Source organism: Daphnia carinata, chromosome 3, assembly GCF_022539665.2.
Source record: "Daphnia carinata strain CSIRO-1 chromosome 3, CSIRO_AGI_Dcar_HiC_V3, whole genome shotgun sequence".
NCBI lineage: Eukaryota > Metazoa > Arthropoda > Branchiopoda > Diplostraca > Daphniidae > Daphnia > Daphnia carinata.
The window spans coordinates 4,447,253-4,475,139 of record NC_081333.1 but is presented as its reverse complement, the minus strand read 5'-3'; the positions used below and the strand labels follow the sequence as shown (position 1 = coordinate 4,475,139).

Here is a 27,887-nt window from a genome sequence, read left to right as displayed (position 1 = left end):
GCTATGTGATCCAATAAGTTTTTGTTGGTTCTTACTGTGTCTAGGACCAGGAAGGGTAACACCAGGAAGGCGGCTAGCAGTTTGGTAGGTAAGCAGGCTTGTACGCTTTTTATAAAAAGGCGGCGCTTGCAAATGTTTAGTCTGCTACAGCTAAACTGACTTTGGCTTGTCGTATACATCGAAGATCGAACTTGTAAACTGAATTCTGGAGAGATTGTTTCCCCATAATATCTGTATCAAGATCAAGTACCAGATCTTGATGACGCCAATGTATCGAACAGTTTCAAAACGGGATATTTCCCCACGTGTCTTTCAAGCCTTGCAAAATTTGGATGTGGATGGTTTATCCGAGTGCACTGAAGAAGAAATTCGAGCTGTTATGCCATGTTTGGCCAGAATGAGTTTGATCGGTCCTTTGGACCAGTCCCCTGAATGTGCTCTATCCAGGAGAATGGTTTTCAAAATATTATCAGGACGTGAAACCGTCAATTCTATAGTTGGTTTGCTTTCAATTGATTTCCACGCCCTTGAAGTTGATGTAAAAAAAGAACAAACATTACGGTATGTCATTCATGTTTCTAATTTGTTTCTTTCAGTTATTTCCTTACCAAAATAAATATTTAACAGGCAAAAGCTTGGCAACCAGACAGAAGATTCTGCCTTGATTCAATCACTGTCACATAGTTATGCTCTCGAGTTTGAGAAGAGTGATCCTACCAGAAGGTTGAGGTTATTTCTCAGTGAGCTTCTTACACTTATGGCACAGGTATGGTTAGAATATTATATGGTCTTACTACTGTTAATGTAAACAATTTTGTTTTATTTAAGAGCAAAGAAATGAAACCTGAAACCACCTACAAAAGCAGTGAACTGCTGGACCAGGAAATTTATTTCGATGAAGTAGCCGATGTTCTCTGTGTTGCATTAGCAGAATTGACAATCCTTCTACCCATAGCAGAAGTTGCAGAGGCCCTCCTAAGAACACTTCATGGGCCATCTTTTATTTGTCGGATAGTGGCTAATATGCCCGACACTTTTAATGAAGGTAAGTGTTATTCAGTATGTTATTTTCTGTTTTGTTAATGAGCCAACTTTTTTCTGCAGTTTGTCAAAGTTTGATTAGCAATGGTGAAAGATATGAAGAGGAATCCTTTCTAGGAAGGGCAAGACTAGAAACACTTAGATCCCTTTGTAGGATGTGTCCAAATCAAATGTTGATGATTCGGCTGAAATGTGTAAGGTTTCATCAAAATTTTCATAAGAGTTTGAACTTAAAGCATCCTTGCTTATTGTGCAATAAGGTGGAGATGTGCAGAATGCCAGCACTGGCAGTTTTACTTAGTTTGGATTATGCCTCTTGCCAGAAACAGATCAAAGGAGATAAAGTTCAAACTCAGTTGGGAGATGTTGTACCATTTATATCTGGTCTGCTGTTGGGAGGAGATGCAAATATACGAACATGGTTCTCACTTTTCATCAGAAATGGACAAAAGGTTAATATTTTATTGAATTTACCTGCAAGAAATAATCTCGTAACGTTTAATTCTTTTATTTAACAGCGCCATGATCGCGCCACGGCCTTGCAAACATTGCGCGAAGAGCTCCTTAGAAGCCTACAGTCATTCGTTCACATGGCGGCTGATGAGCCATTACCTGACCGTTGTGCCGTTGATGCGTCAGCTCTTTTACGACTTTATTGTGCCTTAAAGGTATTTGCCTTACAAATATAAGTCTTGAAAAAGCCATCTAAATAAAAAAATTCTATAACATTTTTTAGGGGATAGCGGGAATGAAGTTGTACGACGAAGAAGGTGTTCTTTTACTGCAATTGATAACCTGTCGGCCACCACCCACTGAGGCCGGTCTTCGTTTTGTCGCTTTGGGCCTTTGCATGCTGATGGCCTGTCCGTCTCTCATCGCCCTTCCTGACCAGGAACAACGTGGATTCCAATGGGTATAAACTTGATTTCAATAATAAAGAGCATTCAGTTTGTTTACCTATGTATTGTATTTTTAAAGGTCAAGTGGTTGGTAAGAGAAGAGAGCTATTTCGAAAAATCACCAGCGTCCGCTTCTGGCAAGTGTATGGAAACAGCCCGCAGTAGTTTTGGTGAAATGTTATTGTTAATGGCAATCCACTTTCATAGCGGCCAGTTGAGCGCCGTTTGCGATCTGGTGTGTTCGACACTTGGCATGAGGCTGTTACTTCGGCCTGCCTCTACTGCTCGTATGAAGGTAGCCTTTACTCAAGATATATTCCCAGAGCAGGTACGTGCGGTTTGAACAAACTTTAAAAGCCATGCGTTAGTTTTAATTCAATCGGTATGGTTTAGGTTGTTACCTCCCATGCTGTCCGTGTACCAGTCACCCCCGGTTTAAACGCGGACGTTGCTGGTTTTCTCCCGGTTCATTGCATCTATCAATTGCTGAAAAGCCGAGCTTTTAGCAAATATCGCGTACCGATTAAAACTTGGGTTTATCGACAACTGTGCGAGAGTCGTCCTCCATTACATCCACTACTTCCTAGCCTAGTTGAGGTCTATGTTAGCTCAATTTTGACCTTAGCTCCACCGAAGAACAACCAAAACCAATCGGGATCGACTGGCTCAGTCGATCTTGGCCATGATCCAATCAGTGAAGAAGAAATTCGAATTGTTTTCGCCAACTCTTTTTCGAAAAACGTTCGCCGAGGTAGCACAGATGTGCAGGAATACTCTGTCACGGCCCAGCTCCTGCTTTTATATTACGCTCTCCTCTATGAAGATACGCGATTGACGCAAGTAAAGAACTATTTGATAGCCGGTATCAACGTCAAATCATATTCGCAGTCATTTTTCGCCAACCTGCCTATTCGATATTTGATTAGTCAAGCAGAAAAAGAACAACATCTGTATGCGGGTAAGTTTAAAGAACTGTTTTCATCCATACAGGTATTTAACCAATTTTTTTTTTTTTTTTTTTTTTAATATGAAAAGGACTCTTTTCTCCTTTGCTACGACTGCTAGCTACTCATTTTCCCCAACTTTGCTTAGTAGAGGATTGGATGTATGAAACGAGCGATAATCGCCTTTCATCGTTATGTAGTCCACATGGATCTGTTCCATCTTGTTCATCGCAGACCGTTAGTCAAGGTAAGAACTTGAAAAGCGACGATTGAAAAATTTTAATCATCATCCTTCTTTATATTTTTTCGCTAAAGCTTTTACCGACCTAGTTGGCTGCCCAGCTCCTGCTATGCTTTTGATGCAAAAACTCTTGGTGATGCCACCCAAGTCATTGTGGCAAATTGCGCACACCTTCATCTCCCACTTTCGATCTATTTTGGGTGAAGCTGTTCCTAGACAAGTTCAGGGTATGCACACAATTATATTTATTTATTTATGGTTTTGAAATTAAACAAGTACCGTTTCATACATAGAAATGTATCGACAAGTGTGGTTGAAACTCAATTCGATCCTCCCACGGCAGTTATGGGTAATGACGGCCAATGCTGTCCGGCTACAGCTTTCGCTAGAGGATTGTCCACCGCCTACACTAACGCAGGATCACTTGACGTTCGATCCGCTTCACGTATTGCGATGCGACCCACGCGTCTTTCGGTAATTTCATTCGAAATTGTTTCTGCATTTCGCTGAATAGTAATAGTTACCTTTGGTTTCATCAGATGCCCACCGGCCATGCAAATTGTTTTGTACATGCTCAAAGCATGGTTAGGCGCATCACGAACCCATTTGTCGCGCCATTTACTCGATAAACCTCTTTGCGGTCCAGTTGCTGCCCAAGGCCCTGGTAATTTGGCAGGAGTTACGTCCGATAGCGAGCGTGAAGAACTCAAGATGGCCTTGATCGCTGCTCAGGAAAGTTCCGTTGTTCAGATCGTTCTCGAGCTCTGCCTGCAAACCGATGAGGACGAGGTAAGGCATCCCTTATTTTAAATCCTATAGAATTAAGGATTTCACGAAAGATTCTCACATTGTCAGGCAAGCGACCAAAGGCTTTCGGAGTTACGCGAGATTCAGAGCATTGTTTGCTCGTTCCTTCATCAGCTTTTTATTGCTGATCCGAATTTGGTCAAATTAGTCCACTTTCAGGTACCTTAAATGGTTATCAAGTTTAAGCAAAACGTGGCTAATCCGTTGCTTTGAATAGGGTTATCCATCAGCTTTATTGCCGTTGACGACACAAGGTATCCCTTCGATGCACATTTGCCTTGACTTTTTACCCGAACTGTTGGCCCAGCCCATTATCGGAGACTTGGCCAAGCAGCTTTTTGCTGTTGATCTCATTTCACATCTGTGTTTGCAATATGCGTTGCCCCGGTCTTTTAACGTGGCTCGTCTGGCAGTCAACACTCTATCAACGCTTCTCAGTGGTAAAACAAAAACTAGGCTGCAATGTTTTTTTTTTTTATTGTTCCTTTTCATTTAACAATCTGTTCTGTTGCTTTAGTTTTGCCGAGCAATGGGAGGACGGAGATTTACCTGCCTGCTCTTCCTGCTCTTGTGAGGATAGCCACTGCCTTCCCACCGTTAGTGGATGATATCGTGAGCTTCTTAGTTCAACTGGGTCGCGTTTGTCTGTCGCAGTCTTGTCTGCACGGCTCATATGATCACCGCATCGTCAGCTCACTTCTTCGTCAACTAGATCAAGAAATGGTCCTTGATGAGGAAGAACAAAAGGAGGAAGAAGAAAGTGTTCCAGTGAAAATCAAAGAAGAAGTCGTAGCACTTCCACAGGACGATTGTCCGATGGAAGTGGATGTCAAGAAGGAGCGTGAGGAAGGTGAACTGGAAGAGGGCGAATTGCCAGATGCGAAAATGAATAACGTGCTCAGCAACTCGAGTGCATCCGTCGATCGTATTCAATCAGACAACGAAACAGTGAAATCGTTCGATTTTGCGACCTCCACGGACCTCTCTGTACCTTTCACACCAACACAAATCCGCCAGCTCTTTAAATTGCTTCCGGAATCGAGCTTAATGGGTGCTGAAGTATCTCGGACATTTTCACAGCTATGCAACAAAGCCATTTTACATAAAACAATCTACTAAGAATAACTCAGCACAATGGAAAGAAATGAAGAAAATCTGCTCTTTTAAGGATCCTGTTACTTCGTCGAGTAACAAGCGACCGTGTGTATTGTAAAGTAAATACAATCAAAGAGTATCCAAAAAAAACTGGAGGAGGAAATTTTTTTTCTCAAGAACATGAAGTGACGTGTGCTCTTCTTCCGACGAAAAAAAAATGATAGTGACAAACTCGCAAGAAACTTGGGACAAGAGGGAGAAATGTTTTTAAAAAACCGCACCGAAATGAACGTCAACTGGCAGATTGTTTTATGGTTGCGGTTGTGCTGATTTACCAAACTTGTTACGCGACCCATTTACTAAATTATTAAGAAAAAAAAATTGAGAGGAAAGTATCAGACAGAAGCATTTCTTCCGCGTTTTTCAGCCGTCCTTTTTCCCTAAGGGAAAGGTGAGTGAAAAGAAAGGATAGAATAACTCCAGCAAAATGAAAAAAAAAAAGGATTTTTGTAAACAATCAACTCAGTCGTCCTTTAAGATCTACCAGACATACAAAAGAAAAATTGGTTGATGGATTTTTGTAGAAGGATCCGGATGATATCAATACAGCCATGAATTGAGAAAAAACCAAAAATAAATCAGGAGTTGGAAAAAAAAAAAACATCCATGAATGGAAAATCAAAATTTTCCAATCAAACTTCCTTCTATTGGTGAGGGGATAGGGAATCAAACATCATAGCACGATAGGCTCCAAAAGAGTCAAAATAGAGACTTGTTTACGTGTTAGCATGATCATTTGAGAATTACAACAAATGGGGCCTTTTTCTTCTTTTTTTTCTAAAGGTACACGAAACGACGGCGAATTGCGTGGAAGGGTGGCATGGAGCAGCAAAAAAGATTTCCGCGCCACGAGATACTTGCTTGTACCAAGTCCTTGTTTGTTTTGTTTTTAGCTAATCAAGAGAATTATTTTGCGTTTTTTTTTTTTTAAGTTTCAATTCGTTTTATTAATGTTTTTTGTTGTTGTTTTCTTGTCTTTATAGGTGGGTGCGAATTATTTTTCATTCCGTTTCCTCCTTACGACGTCCTTTTTTTTCCTTATGAAGAGTTTTGATCATCAGGTCGGGACTTCAAAACTTCCTCTCGTGGACGTGCTCCACCGAAGATGCTCGCTGTCTGGCTTGTAGGTGCAAGTGCGGCCGGAGGGGCCCCAACTGAACGCGGAAGCAAATTCAGCCTGGGACGAGCTGCCGCTTCCTCTGCAGAAAGCAAGGAAAATTGATCACGATATGAAAAACGAAACAACTAGTAGTACACAACTAACCAGCATTGGGCTCACGGAATTCTTCTGTCGGAGCTTTGCGATCCGAATCTCTCCTAGGCCGGCTTCCAAAATTTGAATAGCCACGATCTCCACCACGATCCCCGCCTCCACGTCTATCACCATAACTGCCATCTCCATCGCCGCGACTACCACCACGACGGTCACCATAACCACCCGCATCACTTCTACGATCGTTGTAGCCGCCGCCGCCGCCGCCACCACCACCACCATATGATCCTCGATCACTACCTCTGTCGGAATCTCCGTAACGACCACCTCGGTCGCCTCCGCGATCGCCACCTCCGTAAGAGGTTCCTCTACGATCGTTGTAGCCTCCGCCTCGATCTCCATAACCGCCACGATCGGAGCGCCCTCGTCCACCATCACTAAACCCACCACCTGCAAAACAAAAACAAATGTGATACGTGTTTATTTAATACTGTTAAGACCTTACCTTCATATCCACCACGACCACCACGCTGACCTCCTCTGCCTCCACCGCGGCCCCAGTCATTGCCGCCACCACCACCTCGATCACCACCTCCTCTGTTGTCATTCTTGCGACCCTCAGCAATATCAACACGAAGAGTTTTACCCTCACAGAGAACACCATCCAAGTCTAATGCATGGATTAAATCCTTTTGGGAATCAAATTCAACGTAACAGAAACCTTTGAAGCGATCAGTCTCTCTGTCACGGACCATCCTTACATTCTTAACCTGAAAAGGATAAATTTAACTCTAACACGTTGCATAAGAAGTCCAATTTCTTCGACTTACTGTAAGGTTTTCAAACATGTTCTCGAGGTCACCCTGTACAGTGCCATCAGGCAAATTTCCTACGTAAGCTGTGAAAGGGGGCTCCTCAGGGAGGGGCTTGCCCGAGTTGCCACTGCGGTAACTTTGTCCTCCACTTCTGCTTCCTCTATTTCCTTGATCACGGTAACCTGAAGACCTGAAGTAAAATAAAATGGTGAGAAACTAGAATATTTACACATGCTGACAAGTAAGCCATCGCCGCCATTCACACACAATCTGCCATGCCTATGGGTTTTGGGGGGAAGGAAATGCCGGTAAAAGAAACAAATAATCCAGCCAGAGAATAGTGACAAAACGTTATAAAGCGATGCACAGGATCCATTCGAACAATACTGTCGTGAGTGGAAAAAAGTACGCAGCTTGGTTTAACAGGTATTTGAATTTGTATTCACCTTCCAGAGAAATCATCTTCAAAACGACCAGCCATGTTGAAGGCTTCAAGCTTGAATCTCCCTTGTACTGCACCAAAAGCGCAAAATTATGCGGAATACTCTGCTGAGGTGGGGGAAGGGGAGAAGGGAAAAAATCTTTATTTAACACTATATTAATGAAAAATATAATTCAAATATATATCAATGAAATAAAAAATTTTGAATTTACAGAATCTAAATTAAAAACAGTAGAAATCAAAGTGTTTGAAACTTTGAGTAGAATAAATCTGACTTTGGCTAAATGCTGATTAGTACAGCCTGAGAGCAGACGAGGAAAGCACACACGAGGTTTGGACCAATTCGCCGCGTGCTCGAAATCAAACCTCTTGAAAATGAAGAAAAAGACAGGGAAGACTGTTGTTCCAGTCGAAATTGACACATCATTAAATGGAACTGGCAATAAAGAGGTATGTGTTGTATTATTCTACGAAAACAAAAAAAGCTATACCATATTACGTATATTAATATTTACATAGCAAAAGGCGCGAACGCTCGATGGCAAGTCAGAGAACGATACAGTTGCACCTGAAAATGTGCCAATTGCTGTTTTGACAACCTCAAAGCCGGTCATTAATACCAAATCATCAAAAGGATTAAGCCAGCAGTTTTTGGATCTGTTTTGGAAACTAGCTGACAAGGAAGCAAGCGTTAGACTAACTGCTTCACTGGAAATTATTAAACATATTGAGAGTGCCCTTTCCACTGTATGTTCTAATAATCACTAGTTCTTTATTAAAAATTATTGAGTAATGTTTCCTTATTTTATTGCAGGCATCACAGTTGAATTACACCATTGGTAGATTGGTTCAAGGTCTCGCTTCAAACAGAGAGTGTGCCAGACATGGGTACTACATCACCCTAGTTGGGATTCTTAAAGCATTAGATGATACACAGCTAACTAATGAAATAGTCCATGAAGCCATCAAAAATCGACTTGAGGCTGAAGGCAATAAAAAAGTAAAATATTAATAATTCCTTCATTATGCTAAACAATATTAAGACTTACTTTTATTCCTTTTCAAGGAAAGAATTGATCAACATGTGGGTCAGGTTCTAGCCTATGGTGCATTATTGAAATCTGGTCGACTAACTGACAAGGAGGAGATGCATCTAGTGGTGGATCAGTTGATTATTGGTTCCAAGATCAAAAACTACATTCAACCAGTTGCTTATGGATTTTTGGAAGAACTATGTCAACAAGTAAACAAGTTTTATAATTATGCAACGAATGCGACATTTTATCGACCTTTATCACGACAAGGTGGATGCAGAAACCTTTAAAGCGACTGTGTGGCCTCTTCTGAAACCAGAACTATCCCTTCCATGGGAAGATCAAACATTTGACACTTTGAATTTGCTGTTGGTCGCGCAGAGCAAGTTCCCAAAAATAGTTGACAAACGATTTTGGAAGGAGACTTTTGGCTCCTCTAGCATCAGTAATCCTGAGTGTTTTAGTGGACTGACTACATTGATTTTGGTAAGCAACTTGGAGTATTACAACGCTTACATGGAGTATTCCCGGCTCTAACTTTAACGCATTGGATTTTGTTATAGACTAACTCTGCGTCGGGGGACCATCCTCTATTCACGAGGATAGCAACAATTTTGTTCGAATCTGGAAAACTTCTTGATTTTTGGTCTGATCACTTTGATCCTGCACTAGAGTCCCCAACCAATTTAAAATCAGTCGCGGCACTGACGATGTTTAATAGCCTGTTAAAAATTGTGGATAACGATATGGTAAGTACTGTGGGCAGTACAGTAAAAAAAAAAAAAAAAAAAAAAAGTGTTCATTCTAAATATAATTTTCGAAATAGGTTGGCAAGTTGCTTGTGAAAAGCATCGTTTCAATTTTGGTGACCATTCTACAAGCAAAAGATGATTCGAATTTCGAATTGGCGGATAAAACTCTAGAATCAATAAAAACGGTGTTGGCTAAAGAAGATATTTCTCCTGATGCACAAATATCAATCATCGAACAATTACTCACCTTGTCGGGTCACGTCGCATTTGATAAAAACACAAGTACGAATATTTTTCGAAACATGAAATTTTATATTCAATTCTTGCATTTTTGGATTTTCTTGTGTAGATACCCGATTTCTAGCAAACGTGAGTTTCTCACTAAAGAAAGAAACAATTGTGAAAATTGTCGAAATGTATCGTCAGTTTGTTAACGACAGTAGTCGAACACAAGACAAAATCACACTTATCCAACATTTAGCCAAGTATGGAGTGTCGCTTATTCTTTAAAAAATTCATTCGTTATCTGGATTTTCATCTTTCAATTAGGTTGATAAGCCACCCTGCTATGCAACGCGACGTAGAGTGGAAAGCTTCACAATTAGTGTTTCTAGCTCAGTGGGCTTATTTTACGCCATCTGCTTCTAAAGTCTTCTCTTCGGCGGCCAAAGAAACTTTTCACCGTGCGCTTGATCATCCGTGTAAGAAATTGGAAGATTTGTCAACTTTCTTGTCCAAATCATTCCACCACGTTAACAAACTTGTCGATGTCGACGGTGAAATCACTGATGAGGTACGTTTCAATTTCAGACTTGTAAATGTCAGATTATAATTATTTTTCTCAACGCTATTTGAAATAGGTGAAAGCATACTGGAGAAATATAAAAAAAGTAGCCGAAAAGATTCAAAAGAAAAAACGGGCTGCTAAAGAAACTGACAGCTGGACTGATCAGGTCTTTTTGGTCTTGTACATCAACATGGGTTTTGAATTGCTCCGTCAGCCGGCTTTGCCATCTGAAATCATTACCGAGTTGGATACCTGTTATAGCAAAGCCACTGAAAACAGCAATAAAAAAACGAAGGCAGCTAAAGCGAAGCAGCTGGAGACGCCCGAAGATCCTCATTGGTTGGAAGTCGTCACCGATATTCTCCTGTCATTGCTCTCACGGAATCAGCACTTGCTCCGTAGCATCGTCGTGTCCGTTTGGTCGCTGCTGGCCGAACACGTAACCCCCAACGCTCTGCAGCAAGTCTTGGATGTAGGAAACGAAATTCTATTTCTCGATGGAGAGTTCTTATAATATCTTTTCCCGCGTTGCATTGACAGGTTATCGATCCATCCAAAAAGGATACCCCATTAGTCGACGCCGATGAGGAGGACGAGGATTTAGAAGAAAGCGACCTGAGTGATGAAGAAGAAAGTCCGAATGCAGACGCAAACGAAGAATCGGAAATTGAAGAAGACGACGGTGACGATGAATTTAGTGACGGAATGGACGAAGAAGAAACGATTACAGATAAACTTCGAATGAAGATTCACGAGGCTCTAGGTGACAGTGCAGCGCTGACAGATACCGAATCGGTTGATGTCGACGATCTGTCCGACGGCCAAATGGAGAGGTTGGATAAAGCGCTCGGTTCGGCGTTCCAGGAATTCCGTAAAGCTCGTCCTGTTCGCAAGAATGTGAACAAATTACCCAAAGAAGGAACTGCCTTAATGCACTTTCGTATCCGCTGTCTCGACCTCATCGAGGTGTTGACAGACAAGGAATTGAGCATCAGTTTATCAGCTGCGGCCATGATGCCGCTCCTCTCATTACTGGAGGTCACTGTCAAGGAACCGTTACAAAAGCCCTTGATGGACCGCACGAGATCTGTCCTCCGCAAATTGACCAACATTCGACGATTCAGCGATTCCAAGGATGTCGTCATGGAAGACTTGGTCAAATTATTGCAGATTCTTTTCTCTAAACCCTATGCCAGTAAGTCAACGATTTAATGTTAACGTTCCTTCAATGAAATTCATTTAATTGATTTTGCAGAGAAAACCCTGATGCCGTACATCAGTGAAGACATAGTTCAATGTTGCTCGTTTATTCTCAGGTGTACATTGCACCTGAGTCGAGTCAACGATTCAACTAACGGCCAGAAGAAGTCGAAAGAACCTCACGTACAAGTGGACGGTGTTTATCAACTGTACCGTTCGAACTTGTCCAAGTTTTTCCTGAAACGCGATTCGCCCGTCCCATTTGGCGTCTTCTCTCGCGCCCTTGTTTATCCGTGGCCGGACGCGGGCTTTCTACTCGAGCCATTGATAGAGTACGCTTTTGGGCCGGCGATCCTAAAGAATCGCAAGCTTCAAGCCGTCCAGCTGTTGACGGCGCTCTTCCGGAACTCGACGGCCCTGTCGGCGCTAGGCCAGCCACTACTGACAAAGCGGTTGCATAGTCTTTTGCAGTGCTCTCAGCGGGTAATTACACTTACAGTAGACTCAGTGAAAGGAAAGCGATTTTCTTTTTTGTACGGCAGCTGTCTGCTTTCGCGTTCTTTTTCGTTTTGTATGGAGAGCGTGTAGTGTGTGTTTGCCGATCGATCGGTATCTCGTGTGGGGGAGGGGGGGGGGGTCTTTAACGATCGATCGATTTGTGGAAGGGCCTGAGTTCCTTCGAATCTTTTATATATGTTGAAAAAGTATAGCGGGCAGGATTTTAACATGTTGAATTTACTTTTGTTCTTTCTGTTGGCGAAGGTCGTCGAAGAAGCTGGTAGCGATTCCAAACCCAAGTACTTGAATGAGCTCTTTATTCTGCTGCGTGTTGTGCTGCTTTGTCCCGAAGTTGCCAAGCTGAGAGAAGACTCCCCCACTTCTGGTGGTGTTGGTACAGACGACGGCGAACTTTGGAAGCCTTTCAAAGACGCGCTGGCGGTCTTTACAGCCAAAGGATTGGGCAAACAAAAGGACTTGAAAAAGAATCACTCCATGCTGGCCAGACTGATGGGTCTAGCTCTTGACGAAATCGAACCGGCACAGCCCTGCAGCGGTGGTTCTAAACGATTGACATCTTCCTCGTCCCCGGAAGCTGATGGAGCCAAATCGACAAAGACGACTACAAATGGATCGAAAGCGGCAGAGATGACGACCAAAAAGAAGATGAAATCCAATCGTCCTGGAGACAAAGAAAAGAAAGAGGCTAAGAAGCGGCGGATGACAGCGTCGGGGGAAGGTTTCGGCGATGTAACTTTTGCTCAAGTTGATATGGACATTGACGTGGCACCCGAAGCGGAACCATCTTCGTCGGTGGTTGCGCAGGAAAAGATTGGCGAGCGGAAGAAACGGCATAAGGATTCTGAGACGATGAAAGCAGGAAGTCACGATACAAACGGCAATCAAGTGGAGCACGAGGTTGTCAAAGGGGCAAAAGAAGCGAATTCAAAGAAGAAAAAATTGAAAAAAAAGGATCAGAATAGTACGGATAAAGTTTCGCGACATGTGCCTACAGCTGCCGGTAATTTAGCCCCTTTTTTTTAATATTTTCCAAAAAAAAAAAGAACCTGTTTGACTTTCAAATTATATACTTTTCTTTTTCGCGCCCCTCTTTTACTACATCAACTTGATTAACATCGATTGCAGAAGGCGCGTCGGCAGAGTCCACAACTCCCCAAAAAATGAAAAAGAGGCAGACGACACAAGAGTCGACAGCGGATGATCGACGAGAGCAAACCACAGACGGAACACCCAGTCCAGCCAAAAAGAAGAAAAAAAGGAAGTCTACAATCGATTGATTGGATTTCTTCTCCAAATATTTTCCCTTTTTTTTTTTTTTTTTTTGCTTGATGTTCCCTTCTCCTTCAACTCCAACAAAAACATTCTCTCTTATTTTTTTTTTTTTTTTTGGCCCTTATATTCTTCTTGACGGTTGTGTGTAATGGATCGCGACGGACGATGAGAGAAGAAAAAAAAAGAATTCTAGGAAAGACAGGTCCTTTTTGCTCATAGTGACATTGTAAATTATTATTTTTTTTATTCACAGCGAACAAGAGAAAAAAATCGGTTTAGAATTAATTTTAAAAAACAAAAACAAGAATTTCATCAACAGACTGGGCATTGTAATCTTCTGCCAATTGTTCGACGACGTTCCGGTGAAGACGGTCTCGGTGGAGGTGGCAACGTCATAACAACGGGAGGCGCTCCAGGAACGTTGATGAACCCACCCAGATGAGCCAATTGACCGAGATGAACGAGCTGAGCGATCGAGTGCGGCAATTGATGACGCGATGGATCACCGCCCGACTGATGCCGATGGCCATCCGCCGAACAGCTCTCGATCGCGTTGACCACCTGCTGGAACAGATGCACGACCTGCTTGCCAAACAAAAAGCTAAGTTTTATTTCCTATTTTGTAGAAAACTTTTTGTGTTAGGTTAATTAGGTGTGCGTTTTTAGCAGGACAACTTTTGCGAAGCGGGGGATAAACAAGTTTGTTACCGTGCCAAGGGATCTGCCGGGAGTTCAACAGATGTTTTTTTTTTTTTCTGAACTGCGCTTTATTAAGAAGAAAAGGATGGATGGTGGGTGAGTGAGTCTTTTTATATCTTCATTCTCCTAGAGTTGTTGTATCGATCGTGCGCGCTAATTAGTGGGATCCGTGGAAGCAAAAATGGCTACCTTTCGTTGGAGCACTAATGTCTCCTCGCAAACCGAGATCTTGGATTTCTTTTCTCATTTTGTTTTTGAAAGCGAACTGATGGAACCAGATAACAAATGAACATGTCCGTCATGCTCGTTATCTTTGAACGAAAATTCGATTTATCTAGGGAGTAAGCAAAAAAGACAGACCGGAACAACTTAAAGACTAATAAGCCTTGTGTAACAACTCAGATACTAATTATTGAAAGAATTCCCGTCTGCGCGGTTGTTTCTAGGGAAAAGCTGGAAAGACCTACGCACAAAGTATATCTTTTTTCTGGGTATGCGTAAGCTGATGAGCCGTGTGCGCGCACTGCGCTGCCATTCGTATCTATTAATTCATAACCTATCGGAACTGCCTAAATTGGAAGGGCAGCTTTTGTTACGTTCTTTTAATGTTGGCACGGCCGGGAGGGTTGCTGCGTTTGATTGGATCAATAAGGAACTTGCAAAAAAAAAAAAAAAAGAAAGAAAGAAGGGCAGCTAGTTAATGGGTTAAAAAGAAACTGACCTGCCAATTGAATTTGGCGCTGCATTCGACGTAAAGACAACGCCATTGTTTGCGGACGGTGCAACTCCATTCGCTGGATGTTGCGTTCGTTCCGTTATGGCCATTCTTGCCGCCGTTATTAACACCTGCGCCCGAATGACTCGTTCCGTTGTTGTTGTTGTGGACGGGCGTCTGCTGGTGAGTCGCTGCACGTCGGCGACTCTTCATTAAAGGTCCGCGATTGCACCATGTTGTTGTGGCGCTAGCTGACGGACCTCTGGCCATGTGAACGAGATCTTGTTTGTTTGCCGCCACGACCATTGGTTTCTTGTAAACATCCTTACCACCGTGACTGAGAATCTGATCGCGCATCTGACGGATGTACTGGAACGTGGGCGCCGGTCTGGAAGAGTCGAACACGAGCACGTAGGCGGATGCTTGTCTTAATCGGCAAAACGATTGCGGAGGTTTGTGAACTGTTTTGCTGCTTTGCTTCGTGCCGGATGAGGAGCAATGGAGGTTCCACTCTTGGAGCGAATCTTCAGGAAATTTATCGATGGCGGGAAAATCGGAAATGTGAATTTCAATGATGCGATTATTGGATAGAACCAAACTGGTGGCGTAGCGTTGCGGGTGCACGGTCGGTCCGACGACATTGCTGAATTGATTGCTCACAAATTGCTGTTTAAAGACAAAACAGTTTTGCGAGACTGTAAATAGCTTGTTTGTTTTTCATTTGACGTGCGAGGAACTCGACACATAAAGTACGCGTGCAAGATAAAAAGAAAAGAGGGGGGGGGATGTGTAAGAGATAAATCGGTTGACAGTTTGGTAAATGGAAAATGTCGCTGGGGTCGGATGTCGTCAAGCGAAACCCCGCAAAAGAAAAATGGATATAGAAATCTTTATATCCATTTTCTCCTTTTTTATTTAGAAAAAAAAAATCCTTTTTTCAGATGCTGTGTGTTGGACATCAATCACGTCCGTCTTCGTTGCGTCAATCAATCGATTGGAAGCACAGCCAATCAAACGCTCGAAATAGGCTCCCTGTACACAAATCTCTTTTTTTTTTTTTTTTTTTTTTTTGTTTTTTTTTTTTTTTTCTCTCTTTTCTATCGAATTCGTGTATGGGGCTATTTTGCTTTCGAGTCGGCGAAATCCCATCGTCAATCCGATGTGGTTTTCTTGTATGTAACGGGTTGAATTCATCTTGTTATTGCCGTGGCGATAAGAAGCGAGCCATTCATCGTGCGATGCTGTGGGCTGTTCTTGTAACTTCTCTAACGATAAAGTTGGCAATGAATAGGGAAATGATTTCACCGAGAAAAAGTTCACAGAGTTCGTGGCACTACTCCCATTTTTGCTCACTTTCCCCAAAGTTTTTTTTTTATTCAATCATTTTGATCATTTTTTCCTGGACAAATTCGTGTCATTTTGCGGGAAATTGCTATTTTTAAACGCACGCGATTTAACTGGTATTATCTATACAATTGTGTTCATCCTTTTTTTCTTCGTCCTGCCTCGATTTAAAGGCTGATGAAAAGGATGAAGCTTTTGTGATGACGGCCTTTTCATCTCCTCAGCGACACGATTCACGCACACAAAAGTGGGATGCAGCCAAAAATCAAATAGGTATAGAAATGGAAAGAGAAAAAAAAAAGAGAGGCGATTGGGACTTACCCGGATGATGGACGTCTTACCGACGCTTTTGGCCCCGATAAACGCGATGGTCAATCTTTTAGTATTATTTGTACCGCCACCATTTTCGCCACCTAAATCGCATCCTCCGGCCATTGGCGAGGCAGATTTCTTTATTTCCTTTTTCCTGCAATGTATAGGCAAAATTGAAACAAGTTCAAACCAAGTAGGGGGGGGAAGAAAAAAAAAATGAAGGGCAATATTTTTTTTAAGTCTTGGCTGCGTAGATGGCTATCATGATCCAATTTCCAGCCAGAACCTCTTCCGCTTTTTACTTCCGTTCGCTATGGACTGACTTGCTACGACGTATTGCACATCTGTTTATATCCTAGTGGGTGGGATCTCTAGGCTTCTTGAGTTCTCCGTGTTTACACACTTGTTTTTCTTTTTTTTATACCCTACGATTTTTGTTTATTTTGAAAACAAGAATGGCAGAGAACGATAGGGGGAAAAAAAGAAACAATTGATAGAAACGAAAAACGGTTTTCGGTGGTAGTAGAAATTTAATTTGAAAAAAAAAATTAATCTTTTCTGCGGCGGATTTTATCAGACCTTTTTTCTAAGGAAGAAGGAAAACTATTTCATTTATCAATCATCTTTGCAACATGATCCTGTTATCGCCATGTGCCAAATCCCATCGCATTTCATTCTATGTACATGGTTTGTAAAGGCATTTAGGATTTATGTAGTAATGTAGCCTATTATTTTGTTATCGATCCGCAAGAGGCTGGAAAGTGCTATTCCATGTTCTTCTACATCAGTGTGACGATATTAGATACTACGTGTTTATGTATACATCTCCGCCTCGAAATCTTTTAGTGTTCAACACACAAGAAGTGATCGGTGACAATAATTCCTCGTCTTTTTTTCCCCTTCCGGCTGCGTTTTTATTTTTACATTTTGCATTCCTACAAAAATATCATTGAACCACTAACGATAAGCTTTCACGTAAGAAGAACTTTTTGCGTTTCTATTCGCGTAACGCAAGGAAAACTATCCGTACAAAGTTGAGTGGTCGTCTTACAAATTCTCGTGATTAAAACATAGGATTCCTCATCAACTGTTTCATAATCCAGTGAGATCCCTTAGACGACGACGTCTATTGGCCACCATCTGCTGCTTTCCCCAAGCTCTAAATTACATTTACGTCCATCTAACACAATCATTTTACGTAATATCATTTGTACTTAATAGCCTTACCTGATACGCCGGATCTGAACCAGTTCTTTAAAAGAAATCCTTGGAAGGAGTCACTGTTACTTAAAAAAAAAAAAAGAATGTCTTTTCTTAACTTAAAAAAAAAATACAGTTGCGAGCTGTTGATGTGACTCGGTACGAGGCTGAGCCGGAACTGAGCCAATGTAGTTGATCGTAGAGGCCCTTTATACATATCTGTTAAAGGAGGGGGAAAAGAACTATACACACCTACACCTACATGACGAAAGGAAGGAGGAGCCTCTTTCTGTCTCTATCGAATATGTATAGATTTCCTTTTCATCTTTTCGGGCCATTTTCTACAGCCTCTATGAACTTTCCTGGACATGGCGGGGAAGAAAAGAGATCTGAACAAACAAACAACAAGTTGATATGTTGGAGAGCCTCCCATGACGCCCCATAAAACCCCAATCCGAAATTTAATGAGATAAAAAACATTTGAAAAATGTCCTTAGATTTCTTTTTTTTTTTGGCTGATGTAATCCTCTATCGAATTTGACAGTTTGCCAATAGATGGTCTTGTTTAATGATATGCTGCCATCAGAAAGTTGAAGTAATGATAAATGTAAAAGAGGAAAAAGGTCCTCCTGTTTTCTTCGGCAGCACACACGGGCGAAAGACGTGATAGGATTATATATTGACGAGCCAGAGACGTCGGAACTTGTTGTCATGGGAGGCGTCTTTATAAAAAATCTTCCAACATTGACGAGATGATACGGGAGGGAAATAAAAGGGAAGGAAAATCGATTAACTTGATTTTTTTTCCTTTTCTTTTCAAAGGTCCATCACGCGATCGACCACTCAAATATAAAACTAGTTGGAATAAATCCACTTATAGAGCAGAAAGCAGCAGGAAAAAATGAGATAAAAGCAGTAAAAGAATATACCGATAGTTTATAAGTTTTGCTATTAAGCGTGTTATAACTGCCCCCGTATAGCGCCAAATCCGATTGACCTATTTATCAATTTGTTTTGTTTTTTTTTGTTTGTCAGCTACAAACAAAAAAGGGAATCTATAAATAATGTGGTCTGTGGGATGTCCATCGATCAAGTAATAATAGATCGATTTATTTGTTCAATGTCCATTTAATACTTTTCTCCTGTATTTTTGCTTTTATTAAATTTGGATGGCGCGGTGGGTAAAAAGAGCGCAAAGAGCAAATAGTTGAAAAGAATATGGCGAGACAATATTGGAAGTATAAATCACTGCGACTCCCCCAAGATATACACATTCGTATGGGACACAATATGGTGCAGTGCCACACTCTTGGGTGTAGTACGTAACATCCTGACTGGCATAACAGATTTCAAGCCATATGAAAATTCCAAGCTGTTGACCTTCTCTCGCCATACGTCTTTTATTGTAACTACTGCGAGTTGCTATTCCGACTCTTAAATGCTGTTTAAATCATTTATAAATATTATTTACACAATTGACACGCTCAATTATATCTAACCTGTTGAAATTGCACTCGAGAGCTACGAATTTGAGTCGATCGTTACCTTCTGCCGCTGGGGAAGGAAATTCAGGGATGCGAGATCCACTAGAATTTGTCGTGAATCGAATTTTTCTTTTCATCGTTAGAGCAGCGTGAAAAACACGGAACGAAAAAGAAAACAAGTGAGATCGTTCTGACAGATCGATAGGCATTTCATTGTCCTTTTTCCTATATGAACATCTTTTTCTTGTAAATTTTTTTTTTTTTTTTTCATGCAATGATCGTTTTTTTTTTTTTTTTTTTTGTTGAATTCTGTGAAGCTGAATTTCCCATTCTTTTCTTTTGAAAGTTGAGGGGGAATAAAGATTTATATTTATGGTTGTGCTTGCTTCCGCCAGATATACCCACAGTATAAAATTGCTCGGCAGTATATTATCCATCCATCATTCAATTTTTATTATTCCAATAAAGAAAACAAGGAAATTTCCGCCGACCCCCTAATATTTGATGTGTCATTGCATGAAAATGGCCTTCTCCATGAAAATATGTAGATTTTTTTGCCCCCGTAAAACTAAAAAATCATCAATCAAAAGTCTTTTGCCTGGTTTCTAGTGATACCTATCGATTGATGTGTCAGTTTATGTGTAGCACAACTTGAAGAAAAAAAAATGTCAAGCGTTTGAATATTTAAAAAAAAAAACATTTTTCTTCCCGCACTTTAACATTTTACACGGTAGAACCATACTTTTTTTTGTGCTAATATATTCAAATCACATGTCAGAATAAAAAAAAAAAAGGCCAGTTTTTTTTTTCTCCAGGACGGCAACATCTCGAAGAGCTGCATGTTACAGTTTCACAAGTATTCCATTTGCCTTGTGCGCACAGACGTTGTCTCCGCGGATCATTATTATTGAAAGGTAGGTTTCATCTTTCGTTTGTTACCCCCTGCCTTTGCATTTTTGCCATCCGTTCCCCACCGTTTCTTGCAATAGCTCTAAGGTATTTCACTAATCACGACACGCGCTGGCGGTGGCGCAAGAAGTTGGCAGGAAAACGGAGGAAAATACTGCTGGATAGGGAGGATTATTCTATTGATTAATAGTGTCTGTGTGTGCACATCTCTATACAACAGAGAGGCTGTGCGGGGTCCCTATCTCCGTTCGTTTCATATCGGGTCCAATAAAGGCTGTCAGATTCTACCTCCCCCACGTTCGTCCATTACATTCCAACAGCACGCCTGCTGAGAGACTATGCTGAGCTCAGCTCGAGCTCATTATGATGCTAATTCACATCGCTAGAGACTACACACAATATACAGTGCGTCCCTGTTGTAGCTCGCCATTATTATCAATCATTATTTTGCCCTTTAAAAAAAAAACATTTTAGCGGGATTGAAATGGTCTGTAGAAAGAGCAACCTTGATGAACGACAAAAACTTTGGTTCGAAACTCTTTTCTCCGGCCGTGTTCTTCCGGACAACAAAAATCACGTACACTAACAAAAAAAAAAAGTTCACGATGATTTTGGAAAGAGCCAGGGTTCGGCTTCTGTTGTGTAAAAACTTTTACGTAGAGAAAATGAAATTGAGATAAATCGATCCGAGATAGTAGCTCTTTTTTTATTTGTTGTTGGCCATGCATTGTGTCTTTGACATGGCTTCCTTTTTCTGTGTAACTAAAGACCTGTCGTCAAACTCGCCCACTCAAAATGTTTAACCCGAATCAAAACTTTAATGGACAAGATGGATTTTTAACTCGTATCGAATTTTCTTTCATGGATAGTTTATGATTTCATCGTTATAACTGGACCCGAGGTTTATCCGCATGCAACATCGTTTGTATGCAGATCCCAGTGACATTTCGGTTGCCTTCGTAAATATTTCATTCCTGAAGCAAGATTTGTACAAGGGGTCACAGAGAGTAGTAGGTATAGATACGTTTAGAATACCCTTTGATCTAAACCATCAAAGTGATATGTATCTCTACTCGCTTGCACGTTTGGCATTTGAATACAGGAAGTCGTAGATAGAATAAATTGTAAAATCAAGAATTCTCTCATGCAGAAGATAGTCGATTGATGCGGCATCAGCGGGAGAACATTTGCTATTATGTTTTTATAATCATTTCTTCTTTTGCTGGTAAAGTTTTTTGTAAATAGACGGCATCAACTGATTGTAGCCCCTCAGGGTCCAAGGCTTGCCCGACATTTGTTATAACAAGCTTGTTTGTATACTGTATGATTGTGCACGACGAGTCGGCTGGCCGTGACGTGAGCTATTATTATTTGCCCTTGTCAAAGGCTAAAAAAACTTCTCATTTATACTTAGTCAACCGAGTCAGTCTTCTCTTTTACTCCGGCTGGAGCACGCGGTTAGATGGAGCAGGGCACCTCATGCAATTTACGAGAAAAGCAAATCAAGTTGCCTACGCTGAGTTTTGTATTACACTAACCAATGTTGCTTCCAATTTGACGGATAGAGCGTGTAATCAAGCTCAAGGAAGTAATCGATAAAATGGTGAATCAGAAACAAAACTGATTTGTTTTTGTTTCTCTTTCTTTTTTCACCCTGTTTCATTGTTTTGCTTTTCAAAAGGATTAATGGAAATAAATGTGAGTATTATGGCAATCCGTTTTCCCCCCAAAAAAAAAAAAAAAAAAAAAAAAAAACACTTTTTTCTTTTTTTCCGACACGTAGCCATCTACCGCTCAGACCCGTTATTACTGGCGTAGGCAATTTCAGTCCATTGGATGCCATTCGCAGTTAGTTCAGTAGCGTGAATGGAGAATAACGCGTGGCTGGAGGAACAATTGAAAAATGGATAAGATAATACAACAAAAGGATGGTAAGTATAAACATTATTATATTGGTTTTCAGTTATTAATTATTGTTTATTAGATCAAATTATGAAGCTGCAGGCCCAATTATTGGAACAATACAAAATATTAGATAACAGCAAAGCTAAGGATGGTAAGGCCTAATACGTAATGATTCTATTTATTTGCTTTGATTCATTTGTGTTTTGTAGCTCAAATTTTGAGTCTACAAGCTCAGCTAGGGGAAAAGAACAAATTGGAACGGAACAGTTTCCAAACAGTGAAGGAGGTTTTTCCAAGCTCATCCCTAACTGAACATGAGGATGAATTGGCATTAGGCGAACACAGTCAGGTACCTAAACTTTTCAAATAAGAATTCAAAATAAGTATAGAATTTTAACAAACAATTATTTATTGTTTAGTTATTCAGTCTACCACCTGACAGTGTGTTAAAGTTAAATTCTGTTAGTGCTGCACTAAAAGAATTGTTAGTAATAAGTCCATGCAGCGAAGGAAGTGAACAATTGTGGGACTGTATTTGGGCTGAAAATGGGTGTGGTACGGAAACCCAGAAATAGCACGAGTTCAACATAAAACATGAATTAGGTACTTTTCAGTTTTTTGTCTATCGAAAAAGTATTTTTAATGCTATTATTTTGCATTCACAGAATTTTAGTGGGGGATCAAGTCAAGTCTGGAAGTGTTACAGGATGGAAGAGTGAGCCTGCAGTTGAAAAACACTGAAAGTGCATTACCATTAAGCTATGAGGTAAAGTAATAGAGTATGCAAATTGTCTAATGAGAAGTACCATCTTGTGTGAATGAATCCTGTGTAACAGCAATCCTTTATAGTTCTGTCACAGCTAGAAGCCTCAAATAATTTTGCTTCTCTTGCTAAAGAACAACTTGTCCTTTACGTTCAGAGTGTTGGTGAAGCTGGGTACTTAAATGGCCCTAAAGATGTTTCATTTCGTTGGCATTGCAGCGATGAACATCATACATGGACTCTTTAGGTATGAAAGGAATTTTCTTGAAAATTTTTTGAATTCATGACAAAGCATTTCTCCTGCTTTTTGCCAACCATGTCTAATCTAAAAAAAAATTTATCCTATAGGAAAGGATTTTCAGCATACTGGGAACACAACTATCAACAATGCAACATTCTAGGGGTGCTATTTTATCATTCAAGAGCCTTATACAATGATTTTCATCTGCAATTTGTATGGCCTTTCCCAAGCTTCTGCCAGAAGTTGAATCTATAAGTCATGTAAGTCACATGAGCAACAATTGAGATGCTTAATGGTGTTGTTTTTCTTTTCTCAGCATAGGTTAATAGTAACATTGGATCTGAAAAGATTCTTGGTTGGGGCAAGACACTGAATAAGTTGTAATGATTGAATGGATGACATGACATTTCTATACTTAATTTGGATTCCCGAGACGGTATTTTATATTTAAAAAATTGAAGTGCATATCTGGGCTCCCTTCCTTTCTGTAGCCCCGTTTCCCCTTGACTCGTAATAAGCCCGTAGGGGGTCATGCCCCTACTGTACGGTATATATAAAAACAACATATACCGAGGTTTGGAGGGCTCTGGCCGGAAAGGGGACGTGGGGGTCCGCTTAGTCCGATGATGTGTTCACGGAGGGCGACGTGGCTACCCACAAATCCGAACTAAAGGTTAATCGCTCCTGTAAAAATGTTCCAAATCTTCAGCTCTTCTTCCGGCTTCTCTTAGCCAATCACCGGGTAATCTCCCCGGTGGGTCAACAAGGCAGTGTCTCCCCCTGCCTGGGTTGACGGCAACTTTTGAAAGGGCTGTTGTGCCTTTTTAAAGTTGCAAAAATAATTGTAATGTGCAGAGAATTGTCAATAAAATTTTTTTTATAAAATATTTTTTGCAAAATCTGTTTCTTTCATTGTCTGTTTTCGCTGTGTTCACACATTACGTTTATCAACTTTTTTTTTTTATTTAGCTTACTCAATTCATCTTTATTGTTTTTTCTACCGTGAGGTATGCATTATTCCCATAGGTTTATCATTTAACTGTAAGTATTCAATTATTATTTATTACACTCTTTGAATTCTTCAACTTAGATTCAAGGACCAACGTGTAATACCTCGAGATTTTCTGAAGTAATTTTACATTTGTATTTTATTCTACTCGTAGTGGAACCGATCCCCAGACATTCAGCGTGCAATGCCGATGCTCTAACATTGAGCCACGAGACATATCTAAATTTTTCATTATCGCATATCATATGTTATCGTCTAGGATGTTTATGCAGTCTTTCACAACTATATGTTTATCTGTCTATTGCTTTCATAAGGTCCATAGTTCTGTGGTAGAGCCTTTAGCTGCGATATGTGTTAACTAGGGTTCAAACCTCAATAGATGTATAAAAATGAAGCAGAATAAATGTAGAAAAGAATATTGGAGTATTGCATTTCAGTTTTATTCTAAATGTAAATGCAAGTCCGCAAGTTACTAGAAAAAAGCCAACTTGACATCATATGATTCATGGCTCAATGGTAGAGCATCGGCGCGGAAGGCCGAACATTCAAGGTTCGATCCCTGGATAATAAATGAATGCTTACAGATAAACGATAACCCAATGGAAAAATTACTTACCAACAAACGTGGCTCAATGCTTACCATCAAAGGTGGCAAAAACAATAAAGGTTAAAATAAAATAAAAAAGTTGCTAAACGTAATGTGTGAACACAGCGAAAACAGACAATGAAAGAAACAGATTTTGCAAAAAATATTTTATAAAAAAAATTTTATTGACAATTCTCTGCACAGTACAATTATTTTTGCAACTTTAAAAAGGCACAATATCCCTTTCAAAAGTTGCCGTCAACCCAGGCAGGGGGAGACACTGCCTTGTTGACCCACCGGGGAGATTACCCGGTGATTGGCTAAGAGAAGCCGGAAGAAGAGCCGAAGATTTGGAACATTTTTACTGGAGCGATTAACCTTTAGTTCGGATTTGTGGGTAGCCACGTCGCCCTCCGTGAACACATCATCGGACTAAGCGGACCCCACGTCCCCTTTCCGGCCAGAGCCCTCCAAACCTCGGTATATGTTGTTTTTATATATACCGTACAGTAGGGGCATGACCCCCTACGGGCTTATTACGAGTCAAGGGGAAACAGGGCTACGGAAAGGAAGGGAGCCCAGATATGCACTTCAATTTTTAAATAATTAATACCGTAATACGCGGGAATACACAGGCGACTGATGGAGGGAAATTCAATTCCGTACTTTAAATTATTATAACTTTTCGTCATCACATCCCAACCAGAAACCTTTGCAGGCTCACTATTGCTATTAATCTAAATTAAGAAAATAAAACATAGATAAGCATAAAACGTTCTTATTGATATCGCTTACATGGTACATAAATTCATCATCTGCCATATTCCTGTAGATTCCTGGCAGAAGCTTCTAAAAGGCTATGCAGTTGCAAATGATCACCATAGCCAAAACTTGAATACGAAAGTTTGGGAGAACCTTTCGTGTTGGCCACAGAGACCTTCCATGGGCTTTCCGATTGGACGTTCCATGCACCTTAAAAAAAAAAAAAAAAGAAAGGTTACATAGTTAGTTGTTTTGATCACTAAACGTGAAGGTAAAGAAGGTACATGGTCTCGGCAGTCTTGACGACAATTTCCATTATAACCTCATATCACCTCATTTTATGGAAAAAGAATTTCGTAGGCGACAGTTCAGAATAGAAAATGGTTGCATTCAAATCTTTTGACAGGTGGGATTAAGGAATGTCGCCTTAGGGAGTGCAAACCGCGATTTTCAAAACTATTAAATGCTTGTTAGCCATTGAAAGATTGCTGGCTGACGCAGACAATCGTTTGGGACATGATTAATGAGCTGCTTCGTGGATAAAGCTCGTTTTTTTTTAGTCCTCTCCAGGATGACATGAATTCCAGCATGTTCTACACATGTATCAGCACTTAGCGATACACCAATTAAAACAATTAAAAAATTTAAAATAGTACCACCTTTTAATGTTTTTGACTCCATGATTCATCTTCACTGCAATTGTGAAGGCAAGACAACTGACCTATGGGGATTTATTCATCACACTTGCCATAACCGTTTTCCCAATGTATCCGCTATTCTGCCAACAGTAGTTTACTAATACAACATTGACAATTAAAATTAGAAAACTAAATAAACTCAGCATAAAAGCATTACCAGAGAGTAACATCTTGCATGTTGATGAAGAATCCTTGGTTTATCATGTACATGGCAGAATATCCACATTGCCTGGATGGCGCAATCCTTTGCGTAATCACACAAATAGTAACTAAAACATATTGAATTGAAACAAAATTTAAATGAAGTTTTACCCAACAGCCGACTGCACCTCTAAATTCCAAAACTACGTCTGCACATTCATATCAAGCTTTTCCAGCATGTCTCACCTTTGGCATTTGTTTAAATCATTCCTTCAAAAATTTTTAATAAATGTAAATAAAGTAAACAATTGATATTTATGTGACGTCGGATTACCATTTGGCTGTCAAGCATTCCATACAAGATAGGCATTTCGAAGAATCAGTGGCAGCAATAAGTGCTACAATTTGAATATGGGCTAGGTGTTATAGTCGCTGAGGGCTCTCAATCCCTAAACTGAACCTTGCTCACTGATGTGACAATCTATAAAAGGATTTAAATCTTAATCAATGAGATATGCAGGATAGTGCATAAAATTATAGTAAAGATGGTACCAAATGCTGAGTTACTAGAAATTTTGCCTGGGAAATCTCCAACTTACCATGTGAAACATAAGTCAGCTGTACTGCATTTGCAAATCCATTGTTCATGTAAGTCCACGATAAGCAGAAGGAAACAGCTGACAATGTCATTGAATGCCTAAGCGGTCACCGATTCCTCCACTAGATGTCTTTTGAACATGGAAAGCATCAAAATCTTATGAGAAAAATTTACTCATAAAATATGACAGGTTTAACTTAGGTCTCAGTTTTAGTTGCATAGCAGTAAAAAAATGTCCGACGACCATCTTTCAGCTACTGTCCAAAATGGCAAATTTTTCTTTTATAACCATTTGCGGAATCTTTTGTTGCTTTATCCACACAACTCTCGGATGCTCATTACTACTCAAATCAACCATAATTTGTTTGCTCGTTCCGTCATTTTTATTTGTATACGGAAAGGTTCAACGTGTCAAACGTGAACCGCGTAAATACTGTTACGTTTCCGTCTAGTTAATCGTCTTTATTATTTAGAATATAAGTTCTTAAAGAGATATTTCTAGATTACATTAAGTTAGAAACAAAAGGCGAGTCTAATCGGACGTCTTTACCAACGTCCTACTCTATCAACCTTGGCTTCCAGTACCACGAACAGGTACAACCAAGAAACAATACCCAGATCGTCCGTACCAACAACATAAATACCCGGACGATCTGTACACTAACACAACACTGCATGATTCACCAGACCGTCCGTCCCAACGACATAAATACCCGGACGGTCTGTACGATAACGTTATACAATACAATAACTAAGAATAGAAATACCGTCTTAACCATTTAATCTAGGAGCTTCTTCGATACACCTATCCTTTCACCGTACAGCCAATGAACTAGCCTATTCCACTCTTCGACTCGATAAACGTCCCTCTGCTTACAGAGAAACGAAACCTAGACGTTTGAATCGTTGAAAAATCGACGATTCCGTAACAATACTCCACTAGCCACCCCGAATTGCGTATGCTACAAAAGCCATTGGGGCGATCTGAGTTATCTCAGGTCCAAACAGCATCCCTATAGGAAAAATCTAGAAAAACACGTTCACAGAGCCACGGCTACGGTTCAACGTAATCCAAGAAGAAGCAAATAACCAATGTCAGCAAAAATTAAGTGAAAAAATTCCAACTAAAAATGTGTGATGTAATCGTCCTACAAAAAAGAATTAACCGGATTTTCCATCCCTAAAAATGTTAACTTTGCTTCTTAGATCAAAAAGCCAATAATTCAAAAAGTAAAAAAAGTTGTCATGAATCACCAAAAAGCTGAAAAGAAATTACCAAGATTCCTTTCCGTTGTTCAAATACGTGAGCAGGGTATTGAGCACGCAGTGTGAAGACAATGTATATTGGCCAGTAGTCAACAATTTCAGAGGTTTGTTTATTACGTTTTTGAGGTGGGGAA

General features: G+C 40.4%; 4 protein-coding genes and 1 long non-coding RNA gene across 6 annotated transcripts; 3 read left to right on the top strand and 2 right to left on the bottom strand.

Annotated features, from left to right (window-relative positions):
- Positions 1-154: 154 nt before the first annotated feature.
- On the top strand, positions 155-5,665 carry LOC130693388 (integrator complex subunit 2-like). Its single transcript, XM_057516518.2, has 16 exons — positions 155-561; positions 628-766; positions 829-1,045; positions 1,105-1,235; positions 1,302-1,493; positions 1,560-1,709; positions 1,778-1,954; positions 2,020-2,268; positions 2,334-2,898; positions 2,976-3,131; positions 3,200-3,352; positions 3,419-3,599; positions 3,665-3,914; positions 3,981-4,091; positions 4,150-4,372; positions 4,450-5,665. The coding sequence occupies exons 1-16, from the start codon at positions 260-262 to the stop codon at positions 5,049-5,051; spliced, it is 3,798 nt and encodes a 1,265-aa protein (XP_057372501.1). The 5' UTR covers positions 155-259; the 3' UTR covers positions 5,052-5,665.
- A 447-nt stretch (positions 5,666-6,112) lies between these two features.
- LOC130693403 (eukaryotic translation initiation factor 4H-like) lies at positions 6,113-7,696 on the bottom strand. Its single transcript, XM_057516535.1, has 5 exons — positions 7,562-7,696; positions 7,131-7,305; positions 6,806-7,070; positions 6,352-6,750; positions 6,113-6,286 (listed from the first exon to the last, which is right to left on the bottom strand). The coding sequence occupies exons 1-5, from the start codon at positions 7,594-7,596 to the stop codon at positions 6,126-6,128; spliced, it is 1,035 nt and encodes a 344-aa protein (XP_057372518.1). The 5' UTR covers positions 7,597-7,696; the 3' UTR covers positions 6,113-6,125.
- A 168-nt stretch (positions 7,697-7,864) lies between these two features.
- LOC130693385 (myb-binding protein 1A-like protein) lies at positions 7,865-13,318 on the top strand. Its single transcript, XM_057516516.2, has 14 exons — positions 7,865-8,007; positions 8,077-8,304; positions 8,372-8,557; positions 8,624-8,800; positions 8,862-9,077; positions 9,155-9,340; positions 9,418-9,625; positions 9,693-9,828; positions 9,893-10,136; positions 10,204-10,602; positions 10,671-11,325; positions 11,386-11,813; positions 12,093-12,849; positions 12,975-13,318. Exons 1-14 carry the CDS (start codon positions 7,933-7,935, stop codon positions 13,124-13,126), a joined length of 4,047 nt encoding a protein of 1,348 aa, XP_057372499.1. The 5' UTR covers positions 7,865-7,932; the 3' UTR covers positions 13,127-13,318.
- A 72-nt stretch (positions 13,319-13,390) lies between these two features.
- Positions 13,391-17,558, bottom strand: LOC130693402 (ras-like protein family member 10B). 2 transcript variants are annotated; one of them, XM_057516534.2, is made up of 4 exons: positions 17,419-17,558; positions 16,201-16,345; positions 14,542-15,201; positions 13,391-13,703 (listed from the first exon to the last, which is right to left on the bottom strand). In XM_057516534.2, the coding sequence occupies exons 2-4, from the start codon at positions 16,312-16,314 to the stop codon at positions 13,434-13,436; spliced, it is 1,044 nt and encodes a 347-aa protein (XP_057372517.1). In that variant the 5' UTR covers positions 16,315-16,345; positions 17,419-17,558; the 3' UTR covers positions 13,391-13,433. The 2 variants fall into 2 exon arrangements, with proteins under 2 accessions (XP_057372517.1, XP_057372516.1); XM_057516533.2 differs by lacking the exon at positions 17,419-17,558 and having other exon boundaries at positions 16,201-16,347.
- A 4,093-nt stretch (positions 17,559-21,651) lies between these two features.
- LOC130693411 (uncharacterized) lies at positions 21,652-22,021 on the top strand. The gene is made up of 3 exons (XR_009420730.1): positions 21,652-21,715; positions 21,769-21,840; positions 21,899-22,021. It is a non-coding gene; the product is annotated as an uncharacterized LOC130693411 (long non-coding RNA).
- The last annotated feature ends 5,866 nt before the right edge of the window (positions 22,022-27,887 follow it).

What these genes read in the sequence shown, in the direction of transcription:
- LOC130693388 (XM_057516518.2), top strand. Translation starts at nt 260, where the DNA reads ATGACGCCAATGTATCGAACAGTTTCAAAACGGGATATTTCCCCACGT. An exon ending in TCATCAGAAATGGACAAAAG is followed by an intron (nt 1,494 to 1,559) that starts GTTAATATTTTA and finishes TTTATTTAACAG; the next exon opens with CGCCATGATCGCGCCACGGC. An exon ending in TGCGACCCACGCGTCTTTCG is followed by an intron (nt 3,600 to 3,664) that starts GTAATTTCATTC and finishes TGGTTTCATCAG; the next exon opens with ATGCCCACCGGCCATGCAAA.
- LOC130693403 (XM_057516535.1), bottom strand. Translation starts at nt 7,596, where the DNA reads ATGGCTGGTCGTTTTGAAGATGATTTCTCTGGAAG. An exon ending in GAAGATGATTTCTCTGGAAG is followed by an intron (nt 7,306 to 7,561) that starts GTGAATACAAAT and finishes ATTTTACTTCAG; the next exon opens with GTCTTCAGGTTACCGTGATC. An exon ending in ACATGTTTGAAAACCTTACA is followed by an intron (nt 7,071 to 7,130) that starts GTAAGTCGAAGA and finishes TATCCTTTTCAG; the next exon opens with GTTAAGAATGTAAGGATGGT.
- LOC130693385 (XM_057516516.2), top strand. Translation starts at nt 7,933, where the DNA reads ATGAAGAAAAAGACAGGGAAGACTGTTGTTCCAGTCGAAATTGACACA. An exon ending in ATGGAACTGGCAATAAAGAG is followed by an intron (nt 8,008 to 8,076) that starts GTATGTGTTGTA and finishes ATATTTACATAG; the next exon opens with CAAAAGGCGCGAACGCTCGA. An exon ending in ACGGTGAAATCACTGATGAG is followed by an intron (nt 10,137 to 10,203) that starts GTACGTTTCAAT and finishes TATTTGAAATAG; the next exon opens with GTGAAAGCATACTGGAGAAA.
- LOC130693402 (XM_057516534.2), bottom strand. Translation starts at nt 16,314, where the DNA reads ATGGCCGGAGGATGCGATTTAGGTGGCGAAAATGGTGGCGGTACAAAT. An exon ending in GTAAGACGTCCATCATCCGG is followed by an intron (nt 15,202 to 16,200) that starts GTAAGTCCCAAT and finishes GTCTTTAAACAG; the next exon opens with CAATTTGTGAGCAATCAATT. An exon ending in GCGCCAAATTCAATTGGCAG is followed by an intron (nt 13,704 to 14,541) that starts GTCAGTTTCTTT and finishes TTTGGCAAGCAG; the next exon opens with GTCGTGCATCTGTTCCAGCA.